This window comes from Copadichromis virginalis, linkage group LG8 (assembly GCF_057382275.1).
Source record: "Copadichromis virginalis isolate Kocher_CV1m ecotype Utaka linkage group LG8, C_Virginalis_male_GT1.1, whole genome shotgun sequence".
Lineage (NCBI taxonomy): Eukaryota > Metazoa > Chordata > Actinopteri > Cichliformes > Cichlidae > Copadichromis > Copadichromis virginalis.
The window spans coordinates 29,996,176-30,008,167 of NC_140625.1; the positions used below are offsets into that span (position 1 = coordinate 29,996,176).

General features: G+C 38.8%; 2 protein-coding genes across 2 annotated transcripts; both read right to left on the minus strand.

The window, feature by feature from the left end:
- Positions 1 to 2,262: 2,262 nt before the first annotated feature.
- Positions 2,263 to 5,748, minus strand: LOC146704028 (uncharacterized). The gene is made up of 2 exons (XM_085467043.1): positions 5,698 to 5,748; positions 2,263 to 4,672 (listed from the first exon to the last, which is right to left on the minus strand). Exon 2 carries the CDS (start codon positions 4,659 to 4,661, stop codon positions 3,213 to 3,215), a length of 1,449 nt encoding a protein of 482 aa, XP_085323169.1. The 5' UTR covers positions 4,662 to 4,672; positions 5,698 to 5,748; the 3' UTR covers positions 2,263 to 3,212.
- On the minus strand, positions 5,026 to 11,774 carry LOC146704029 (uncharacterized). The gene is made up of 4 exons (XM_085467022.1): positions 11,548 to 11,774; positions 10,421 to 10,563; positions 8,029 to 9,450; positions 5,026 to 6,390 (listed from the first exon to the last, which is right to left on the minus strand). Exons 2-4 carry the CDS (start codon positions 10,527 to 10,529, stop codon positions 5,690 to 5,692), a joined length of 2,232 nt encoding a protein of 743 aa, XP_085323148.1. The 5' UTR covers positions 10,530 to 10,563; positions 11,548 to 11,774; the 3' UTR covers positions 5,026 to 5,689.
- Between the last annotated feature and the right edge of the window lie 218 nt (positions 11,775 to 11,992).

The window sequence follows — 11,992 nt, forward strand, 5'->3', positions numbered from 1 at the left end:
CCTGAAAAGAAACCCACAAAAGAAAGAAAAAACATACACAAACAAGTTTATCTCACTCCAGTCTCAACTTTAGTCAAACCAACTGCAAAAAATATGTAACCACGCATTCACCGTATCATCATCATAGACAATTTCAGGAGTTTCTGGTTATTGCATAGTAACGATTACTAAGCAGTATGTTTTTCTTTGCAAACAGGACATGGGATGCATGAATTCAAATTGTATTAATCAAATGAATTCTTTTGATTTCAGTGTACTGGTTCGAACCACAGGGTTGAGTAGGTGACCTGTGTACTTTATCATCTTGATAGCAAGTAACAGTTGTTAATGGGATGGCTCAGAGGTGGACTGGCAGTGTTGCCTCACAGCAACAAGATTCCTGTTGAGATCCTAGCAGAAGTTTACACGTTCTTCCTGTCCCTGGAGTCTCCTTCAGCTACTCCAGCTTTCTCCCAAACACATGCACATCAGGAACATCTGTGATTGTAAATTAGCCAAAAAAATATTTAAATAAAGCCTCAAAAGTGTACAGTAAATCATGATATATACTACGTTCAACTGATGCAGGCTACAAAACTGTACTGTGTAGACAATCCTAACCAAAGCAGTGATTTGCTTTTGCAAATGTGTTACCCATTTATACTGTTAAATATTGGTTTCAAATTTTCTTTCACTATGGTACCTGTTATTGACAAGAGGACAACTTAAGTGTGCAGGTTTCACTATACAGTGCTGTGTCAAAGTATTTGCCATCTTCCTGATTGTTTAAAGAATAAAATAAAATAGATTATAATAGAATAGAATAGTTTTTTTTTTCACTGCTGATCCCCAGACCCTAACTACTACTCATTACTGCCCTCAGTTAATGATTCAAGAAAAAGAAAGAGACTGGGCAAAATGGCATTCATGGGACAGCTCCAAGGAGAAAACCACTGCTGACCAAAAGGAACCCGAAATTCTAGATAAAGTCTGGACTTAAATCACATACGCTCTGGTGTGATCTTAAACAGGTCATGATGGAAAACCCTGCACCGTTGCTGCCAGTGGTGGCACAATCAGTTATCAGGTTAAGGAGCCAATTACCTTTTCACATAGGGTCAGGTTTGGATAGCTTTTTTCCTTAATAAATAAAATCATAATTTTAAAAAAAATGCATTTTGTATTTACAATTGTTATCTAGGTCTAGTATTAAAAGTTGCTTAATAATCTGAAACATCTAAGTGTAACAAATATGCAAAAAAGTAAGAAATCAGGAAGGCGGCAGCACTGCACATTATGCAATTTCACGAATCTGGTTGCTAGGGCAACTTGGCTAATAGACAACTTCAATTTGTTACATTATGAAAACAATTATGAACTCGTGTATAAATGGTTTCTAATATTAATTTGAAGATAAACATGTTTTAATAAAGGAGATGGTGATATAAATGAATTCATTGTTTTTTCTTTAGCAGAAAAGCAAACATCTGTTTTTATTTTTGACGAGTTTTCCTTTAATACATGTCTGCATAAAGGTTTGATGTTCTGTAACCTAGCACCACCTTTAATAGAGCAGATAGGATGCATCAGGTTGTGACGATAATTAAGTTTCCTAGCAACTGTTGCTAAGGAACCTGGTGGCTCCATGGCTCAGTCTACTTAAAATAACACTTGTGCCAAGATTCATGTTTTCTTTCACTAATTGAGCAATTCTGGCTCTACTTTGCATCCATCACATAGAATAAGACATCGCCTCAATCGGGCGATGGGGGTATGTGGTGTGGCGTGTTCTGCGGTGCCGTGCGGACGCACCTGCACGGCACCCGCAATCACACCCACCGTGTTAAAACACGGGGACTCAGGGCTTGGTGGTTGTTGTGGTGGTGTGACAAATATTAAATAAAGATGGCTCAAAACACAGATCTGTGGTCCCCCCGTGCCTTAATTCCACCACAATCACCTTGGGTCAACACACCTGAATCAAATGATTAGTTCATTACCAGGCCTGAGCAGAACTTCAAGACATGTTGAAGAGGTCATTTAGCTGTTTAAATCAGCTGTGTTGGATAAAGGACACATCTAAAACCTGCAGGACATTGGTCCCTGAGGCCTGGAGTTCCCCACCCCTGCTGTAGGACCATGGTGGGGAGCATTCGGACAGAGGTCCTGCAGGTCCAGGTAGAACAAAAAGTTTCCATCTTTTTCCTAGATTTGAACCCAGAAACTTTTTCCTGTGAGGCAACAGGTCTATCCACTGTTCCACTTTAATATTATTTTAAAATTCACAAAGATGATGTTGCCATTAGCAGGAAATGCCACTGTTGTGTAAAATGGTGCATGGGTGAATGTTTCTAGTAACAAAACAGAGTTTATAGACCAAGATATTTTCTTTATTCCATCAGAGGCTGTTAAACTTATTAAAACTGTGCTGGTCAGACAGTCTTGGTTGTTAGATTATGTTCCAGAACAGTTTACTGAGTGACCATGCTGCATCACCAAGAAGCAAACCTTTGGATGACATAACAAATTAAGCATCTGTAGACTAATTTGTTCCAATCCATACAATCACTGGAGCCATGCGGTCAGAATGCATATGAGTGACAGCTTCCTACAGTTTTCTACCAGAGAATTATGTGAATGGGTCGATTTTTAACCCTGACCTGGCCTGGTTTTGTTGCCTAAAACTAACCAAATGATTTTGTTATCAAAACATATCCAAACCTAGATTTGAAATAGACTTTTAAAAGAAAGTGATACATTAATTAAGTTAAAAAAATGCTGTTTTTTTGGTTTCACAAAGAGCCCAGTCTCCTGGAACAAAATGCTGTGAGTGATCCACAATGAATTCCTCCCTGCTTTGACTCTGTTACTTTTCATGCCACTCCACCTGATGCGTAGACTTTCTAGCAGATTAACACCATGAAAGCAACATCTCCATACTCTTACTGCAGACTTTATTTAACTGACGAGTTCCTAGTTTAACTAAAGCCAAAATTGCACAGCTTAGATCATCTACATATTTTCTTTTGAAACCGGAACTATGAAATTTCATAAATCTTTCCCCACAATTACATGACGGCATCTCATGTGTCTCTTCAGACTTCCCTCTTCATTAAATCTGATAACACAAATGTCACAACCAAATGGTCTCTTTCCTGTGTGAATTCTTAAGTGGTTCTTAAGATTGCTGTTAGACTTTAATCTTTTGCCAAAAACATCACAAATGGCCTTTCTTATGAATGAACACGCTTGTGCAACTTAAGAATCCCCTTACAGTTAAATCTTTTACCACAGATGTCACAACTGAACGGTGTCACTGCTGTGTGGATTCTGATGTGCCTCTTCAAAATACCTGACTGAGAAAAACTTTTACTACAAAGAGCACAACCAAATGGTTTCTCTCCTGTGTGAACGCTCATGTGTATCTTAAGGCTTCTGTCACACTTAAGTCTTTTACCACAAATTTCACAAACAAATGGTTTTTCTCCCGTGTGAAAGGTCTTGTGTAGTTTAAGATTTCTGTTACAATTAAACCTTTTACCACAAGTATCACAACAAAATGGTCTCTCTCCTGTGTGGACGCTCATGTGCATCTTGAAATGTATCCTCTGTGTGAATTGTTTGTCACAATCAGCAGATTTTAATTGTTTCTCCACAGTGTGAACAATCATGTGTCTCCTTAGATCCCCTGTTTTTGAAAATCTTTTAGGACAAACTTCACAGTAAAATGGCTTTTCTCCTGTGTGGATGCTCATATGTGACTTCAGAATCCTAAGCTGTGAAAATCCTTTGCTACAAACATCACAAACAAACGGTCTTGTGCCAGTGTGGACACTCATGTGCGTCTTTAAATGTATCCTCTGTGAGAATTTTTTATCACACAAACTACAACCAAATGGTTTTTCTCCTGTGTGGACTCTCATGTGTGTCTTAAGACTACAATTATACCCAAATGTTTTTTCACAGATGTTACAACTAAATGGTTTCTCTCCTGTGTGGACGCTAATGTGGACCTTAAGATTTGCATTTTTGTTGAATGTTTGTCCACAAATATCACAACAAAACAGTTTCTCTTCTGCATTTTGCTTCACTTTAAGGCATTTCTTATCGACCAAACAGCTGGAATTCCCTTTTCTCGATTGACATTGTCTGTGCTGCTGAAGAGACTGATTGCAGAAAAACTGCTCATCACACTCAGAGCAGCTAAAGGATTTTTCAGCGGCCTTACATCCCACATCACTATTTACCTCTGATTGACATGGTCCATTCTCCTTCCAACCCTTTTCACCATCTTCAGTTTTAGATTCAAAATTTAAAAGAGGCACATGACATTTAACATCAACTTCTGTCTGGTGAAAGTCTAAAGCTTTTCCAGTAGCATTTGCTTGTAAATTAACATTTGGTTCTAAGTAGGAGGCTGGTTCTGGTCCTCCCCCATCCTCTTCATCACTTTCTGCTTTAATCTCCTTAGCTGAGAAGCTGGTTGGAGACTCTGTTTGTCCTGTGCTTTGATGAAGCTGCGCAAACTCATCATCTTCACCAGTGAATGGAAACTTGATGATATCAGCTTCATCCAGACTGTTACGCTTCTGTCCCACCTCTTCCTCTTTTATGTGGAGTGGGTCTGGGTCCTGCTGGTCGAAACTTGGAGTCCAAGGAAGCCCTTCTTTAACTGGCAACATCTGCTGGACATCTGCAGGGAACAGTGAACCATCTTGAACCATCCTCAGTTCAAGATCTATTATTAAATGTACTCTAACTTGCTGGTTAAAGTCAGGTCAGTTATTAGTTAGCCAGTTAAGAGTACATTTGACAATAGAAGTTGAACCACTGGGTCACATAACAAAAGCAATAGCTTTATATTTGAGGAAAATAAGGATAACTGGAAGAAAATGGATGCAGGGATGGAATATGAATATATATTTATCAATGTGTGTGCGATACATGACACCATGCGTTTGAACATTTTAAAATACCCCTAATAAATATTGATCTTATGAGCCCTAGGCTCTTTTAAATCAATTTCATTAATTCCATCTTAATAGTTTTATATTGGTCATCATCTGGGTTAACCATAATTGGTATGTCTATTTTTTCTTTTCCAATATAATATTGTATAATATCTATCCATTCATTTTCCACTGCTGGTTTGGAACACAGGGGCAGCAGTCTGAGCAGAGAAGCCCAGACTTCCCATCTTTCCATAATTGTTTAGAAGAAATTATCTGTATTCTGGCAATACAACAAAGCAGATAAATAAAGGGTATAAATATTACTAAGTGTAAAGTGCTATTCACTTGTTTACACACACCTGTATAATTTAAGAACTTTTTAAAGATTCTAATATTTCAAATAATAATAGACAAGATAAGAGAGCGAGACACCCAATGACTCTTTGGGAGGAGAAGGTTTAACTTCCATACAAAAAAGGGTTTTTTTAAGCCTAATTTTCAGCACAGTTTGCAAATGTTTTTAACAGATCTTATTAACACTTTTAAACTGGTAGTTTGGTAAGATGTTCTCCGACTTATAGTAGGAGGTAATTTTATCATAACAACAGGAAGCAGGAATCCAAAAATTAATCTTGCAAAAGTTAGTAATCCTTTGTAATCTTTGCCAGTAATGTAACAGCAAGAATAGACAAAGCAGTTTTTACACAGTTTTGTGGAAATACTTTACATTTCTTTAATCTCCAGCAAACACAAATATCTCACTTACCTACATCCTTCTTGACTTGTGTCTGCACTAATTCTGATATAGCTGATGGTGAAATAGGGGCCACCTTATCAAGATCTTTGGGTTCCTCGGGTGGAAGGCTCTTTGTGTGAACACTTTTGTGTCTTTTCAGATCCCACAGATGTGAAAAACCTTTACTGCAAACATCACAAGCAAAGGGTTTCTCTCCTGTGTGGACTCTTATGTGTCTGTCGAGACTGTACTGATGTCTAAATATGTTTCCACAAATATTACAACTAAAGGGTTTCTCTCCTGTGTGAATTCTCATGTGAGTCTTAAGATGGGATTTTTGATGAAATCGCTGTTCGCAAATATCACATCCAAATATTTTCTTGCTTGTGTCAACTACATTTTCCTCCAGTCTGGAAACTTTCTTATTAACCAAACAGCTGGCAGAGTTTTCTGCTGAATGACTTTTCTTGTGCCTCTGAAGAGATCGCTTGTAGAGGTATTGTTTATCACACTCAGAGCAGCTAAAGAATGGAACATCTGCCTCGCAGTGGTCCTTGGTCAGTCTTTGATGAAGCTGTGAGAGGCTGGCCTCCTTCAAACCATTAAGCTGCTCTCCTTCTTGACTGGTGATGAGTTTCGCTTGTTTCTCCTTCACGTGAAGGAGGTCTGGGTCCTTCTGCTCCAGACTGGGGTTTGAGGAAACACCTTCATCAACCTGGATAGCTGCAGGACACATTCAAACAAATGCACATTATGGAGACCTGGTGTAAGTACACATATCCTCAGCAGCTTTAATATATGAAATAAAATGAACAACAAATTGTTGCTGATCTATTTTGTGGATTTTAACAACAAAACTGGACGAAGTCTTTTACCCTGGTTCCACCAGTTGTCTTTTAATTAGCTAGTAATCATTGTTGGATTACAAATTATAACAAACTTTGGATCACATAGCATCAAATGCATTTGTAAATAAATATTTTATTACAATTTTCTTTTTTTTTTCTTCTTCCAGCTGCTCCCTTTAGGGGTGCATAGAAGATCATCTCACCCTATCCCAGCATCCTTCTCTGTCACATCACCCCCTCTGCACATCCTCCTTCACCTCCCCTGTGGTCTTCCTCTTTTGCACCTGCCTGGCAGCTCCATCTTCAGCATCCTTTGTCCAGCTTATCCACTATCCCTCCACTGTCTACCACCTTTTTGTCAGTCCCACCATCTCCAAATGATACTTCCATCACAAATCACCCCTGACACTTGCCTTCAACCACTCCACCCTGCCTGCACTCTCGTCTTCACCTTTGGGTGGCTGACCCCAGGTATTTAAACTCATCTATCTTTAATACCTGTGCTCATTGCAGGTTCACTTTTCCATGTCTCCTTCTTATTCACACATTCCTTTCATTATATTGCTCTTCAGAGCATAAGACCACCACTCCATGCTCTCTTCCGCCTGGTAGCTACTCTCACAATGATCACAATGCCATCTGCAAACATACAAATTGGAAATGAAAATACCACTATCTTTTTTAAAATTGTTTTAAGGACATCACCTGCACCTGGTAGTATCAGAAGGCTGCGTTCAGAACAAGATACAAAATAAAATGAAAAAGAAGGATAAAAAATCTGAACCCATGCAGGTTAGGTTAACTGGGGATTATAACCTGGCCACAGATGGGAAGCACTTTATGAATGTATTAAATGTAGCTGTGCTTTGGGTGGTGCTTTGCATTATTAGATGGATATAAAAATGGATATTTCTGCACTTTTACAGGTGTGGCTACATGCATACTATGCGTTTGTGTTTGTAATCATACAAATATACATACATACATAGGCTACGAAGGCATCTCAGACTACAGGTAAAAATGTAAATCTGCTGTTCTGTTTTATTGTGCATTTTAAAATATGAAATCAGTTTGGCAGACATAGAAAATTTTACTGTGTAAATTTTACTGTAGAGTAAGTGCTGCCGTTGTTGTCATTAGGGTTTGCTCATATTTAAAATTTGGCAAAAGGTTTCTTAACACTGAAACGTCATTTCCTCCTATGAAAACATGTTTCTGGGTCCACACAGAATCACAGGCACATCGTTAATATTATTTTCACTGCTGGCCTTTTTCTAAACTGTGTCTCACTGGTGCTTCCATTGACATCCACATTAATCTGACTTATGAATCCATTCCCTTTGGATTTGTGATTCAATTAGGTCTAAGTTCCAAACCTTAAATGGCACTGACACTGGAAAAATTACCGAGCCTTCCTGAAGAAAGTGCTGTCATACATTAAAGAAACAGCACTGGGAGAAATTGTTATTTAAATGGTATTTAACCAAGAGTATGAGGAAAGTTAATCCCTTACCTTGTCTGTTTCTGATGGCTAGCTGCTCCATTTCTGATGTGGCTGGTTTAGATTTGAGCAACCTCAAATAGACTCCTCTTGATTTACCGGGTACAAATTTCCTAACTTCTGTGTGGATGTTCATGTGTCTCTTTAAAATTCCTGGCTGTGAAAATCTTTTATTACAAACATTACAACCAAATGGCTTTTCTCCCGTGTGGACTCTGATGTGTGTCTTCAGATTTCTCTTACAGTTAAAGCTCTTGCCACAAACATCACAACCGAAAGGTCTCTCTCCTGTGTGGATTCTCATGTGTGTCTTGAAATGCATCCTCTGTGCAAATCTTTTACCACAAACACTACAGCTGAAAGGTTTCTCTCCCGTGTGGATGCGTTTGTGTCTCTTTAGATCACCTAGATGTGAAAATCTTTTATGACAAACATCACAGTCGAATGGTTTCTCTCCTGTGTGGACTCTCTTGTGCGATTTCAGAATCCTCAGTCGTGAAAAGCTTTTACTACAGACGTCACAAAAAAATAGCTTCTCTCCCGTGTGGCTTCTCATGTGCGTCTTTAAATGTACACTCTGTGTAAACTTTTTATCACAAAGGCGACAGCCAAATGGTTTCTCTCCGGTGTGAATTCTCACATGTGTCTTAAGGTTACACTGATGTCTAAACTTTCTTTCACAGATATTGCAACTAAATGGTTTCTCGCCAGTGTGGACTTTCATGTGCACCTTAAGATTCACATTCAGCTGAAACCTTTGTCCACAAACATCACAGCCAAATGGTTTCTCTTCTGTTTGAACTGTCCCCTGTGAATCTGCATTTTGGTTCACTCCAGAGCTTTTGTCACCGACATCGCAGTTTGAAGCTCTTTTCCCTGACTTCAGTCTGATGTGTCTCTGAAGTGACCAGTCATGGAGAAACTGCTTACCACACTCAAAACAGATAAAGGGCTTTTTGGCATCACTATTTGTACCTGACTCTTCACTATCTTCACTTTCAGGTTCAGGTTCTGTCAGGGGTTCCTGCCAATCATCAGCTTCATACAAGTCTGAACGTTTTACATTAATATTGGGTTGTAAATTATTATTTGGATTCAGGTTTGTGGCTGGTTCTGGCTCTTTGTAGTCCTTTCCATCACCTTCTGCTTTAATCTGTTTGACTGAGCTGCTGGTTGAAGGCTCGGCTTCTCTGTTGTCTTCAGCTGGTGTTTGATGAAAGTGTAGGAGGTGAGGTTTCTCTTCATCATCTTCATTCTTTACACAAACAGCAGTGATGGGGAAACTGGTGATATCAGCTTTCTGTAGACCACGAAACTGCTCTCCCTCCTGGCTGGTCAAGAGTTCCTCTTCTTCCTCCTTTATGTGGAGGAGGACCAAATCCTGCTGATCATGACTTGAGCTCTCTTCTTTAAGTAACAACATCTGCTGGACATCTGCAGGCAACATTGAAACACACATTTATATTATGGATAGATGTGACTACATTCACACTTTTATCCAGCAGCTTAAATATGATTGAAAGTTGTCACCCGTTTAGAAAGAATTTATAATAATTTAATAATCAAAAATCACTAAAACGTTTCCATCTCCATTCAGATTTCATTACCCAAAAAGTAATCCTATAACACACTAATACCACAGAACGCATTGCCAGTCCATGAATCCAGCTATGACCTCACATTAAAACAGGTGTATCATCCTGCCTGACAATATTTCTGAACAATATTTTAATATATTTAAAAAAGGCTGAAGGGAAGAAGACAACAGAAGGACAGGTACTGAAATACTCCACCCCCTCATATAAAAACATTTGCATTATTTATTTATTAGATATTTCTTCATGGAGCTCTTTAATTTATTCACTTTGTATGACAAGAATTCTTTTAAATCTTTGACTAATATTTTTCATTTTTTTTCCAGTGAGAAAAAATTGTAACTTGTTGCAGCTGTAGGGATGTCCTGAATCCTGTTTTAAAATTTCTTCATCAACAAAGGACAAGCTGTGATCGGGAGAGAGCTACATGCTGTGATGAATTCATCACCTCGCTGTACTGGAGGTGTCTTTCACCTTCCCCCAAGTATCCTTCAAGACTTAATTAGCTCAGCATTTGAGCCATGACTGCAGTCACACATGGTCCAGTACACAAAGAGAAATATTTTTTCTTTCATGTTTTGGCAACTAAACTTTATTGATAACTGTAGTTCACTCTGGCTCTTGACTGAAATGTACAAAACTGAGGAGAAAAGAAAAAAAGAGAAGACATTAACACATTTTTAACAGGTTCCCAAATTCCATTGTGCCCAGTGCTGGAAAAAACCTAAATGATATCCAGAAAGGACAAAAATTTGAATTACATATCAGAGTAGTGTGTTAAAAGAAAAGAAAAAAAATATCTGTCTTACCGAGACCTGTCCTAACTTGTGTTGGTGCCGTGTCTGATGTGGTTGGTGCAGATATCGGGGACAGCAGCCCTTGGAGGTCACCCAGTTGATGGCTCTTTCTTTGAGGCATCTCTATTCCACTGACAGTTTTCAGGTACAAATGTCTGAAAGTGTAATTAAACAGACATCAGTATTTTAATATCAACTGTATATCTGTGCAGATATAACTGACTGATCACTTGCATAAAAAACACTATGTCAGCTCTCTGTGTGTAAAACATCCTGTGGCGGGGTGTGGTTTGTGGCTCAGGTGCAGCATACGGCTGGAGCAGTTGGTTCATGGTGCCGTGTCAGGGGAGGCTGATACACACCTGAGCTCCAACAGCTGATTATGTCTCCCCTGTAAAAGATGTGCTGGGACCTGAGGTGGTATCGTGTGTGTGTGTGTGTGTGTGTGTGTGTGTGTGTGTGTGAGTGGCAGCTGGAAAGTTAGAAAGCTATATGCATGACGGAAGCATGTTTTTTTCTTGCTGTTAATAATTATGATCAGTTAAAATATTTAGATTTTTTTTTTCAGAGCACCTTATATAATACACCCTCCCTGCCACCCCTGTCATCAACAGCTGAATATATTCAATATTTCTTTGACAAACAGTATATAATAAATTTATAATATTGTACATGTACTTTGCCACATTATCCAACACGAATCTAGTATAACAGTAAAGTTAGTCAATTACTTTGTACTTATATGCAGATACTTTTGTTGCATTCATATTTAGGCTTGTGCACTGTATTTGCATAAATGAGTTTTAATGTTGGCTGTGAAATTCCCAGAAATTTTGTCTCGCCAACAATATTGAGAGACTTTGCAGATGAGTTCTCGACCGTCCTGACTGTTTTGATTTATTAATTAGAAATATGAATAGATATTGAAAACACTTGTGCAACAGGACTGGTAATTGTTCGTTTGGCTGTCATGTTTGGCTGATTTGAGCTACGGAGATTTTGGGTGGGGTTTATTTGCAGTAATAGCCGTGGGCAGAGCAGTGACACCTCGGCGGGTCTTTTTCCTTCATTTTCAGCGCAAATATTTGTATATTTTCTCTCTCGTCGCTAATTATGCTCATAGCAGACTGTAGAAATACCTGCTGAGCAGCAAACAGGTAACTTCCGCGTCACTGTGGGAACAGCTGTGGTGCAGCTGTGGGAGAGCCGCACTGGTTCCTGCGTTTGACGCTTCTTCCTGTTTTCGCTCCTTTAATGTCCACAGTTGTCGTTTTTCTGTGGGTTAAATATGAAGTATTGCATGCAGTTGGTAAAACGTGGAAAAATAAAAACACTTCGAAAGGACCGACACTTTTCTGTGGCTCCGTCCGTCCTTTGTTTTGTTCCCCCTCGCAATACAATACAACAAACCGAAAGTTCCTACACACGCCTTTTTTAGTTTCCTGCTGCAGTGATCGTGTACTTTATAACTCCAGCATTCCTGAAGCGACATTAATTATTGATAACTTTAAGTCTTACACGTTGTTCATATTTCATATTTTCACAGTTTGGTGTGGATCAGTTTTGACCCAGTTCAAGAATTCC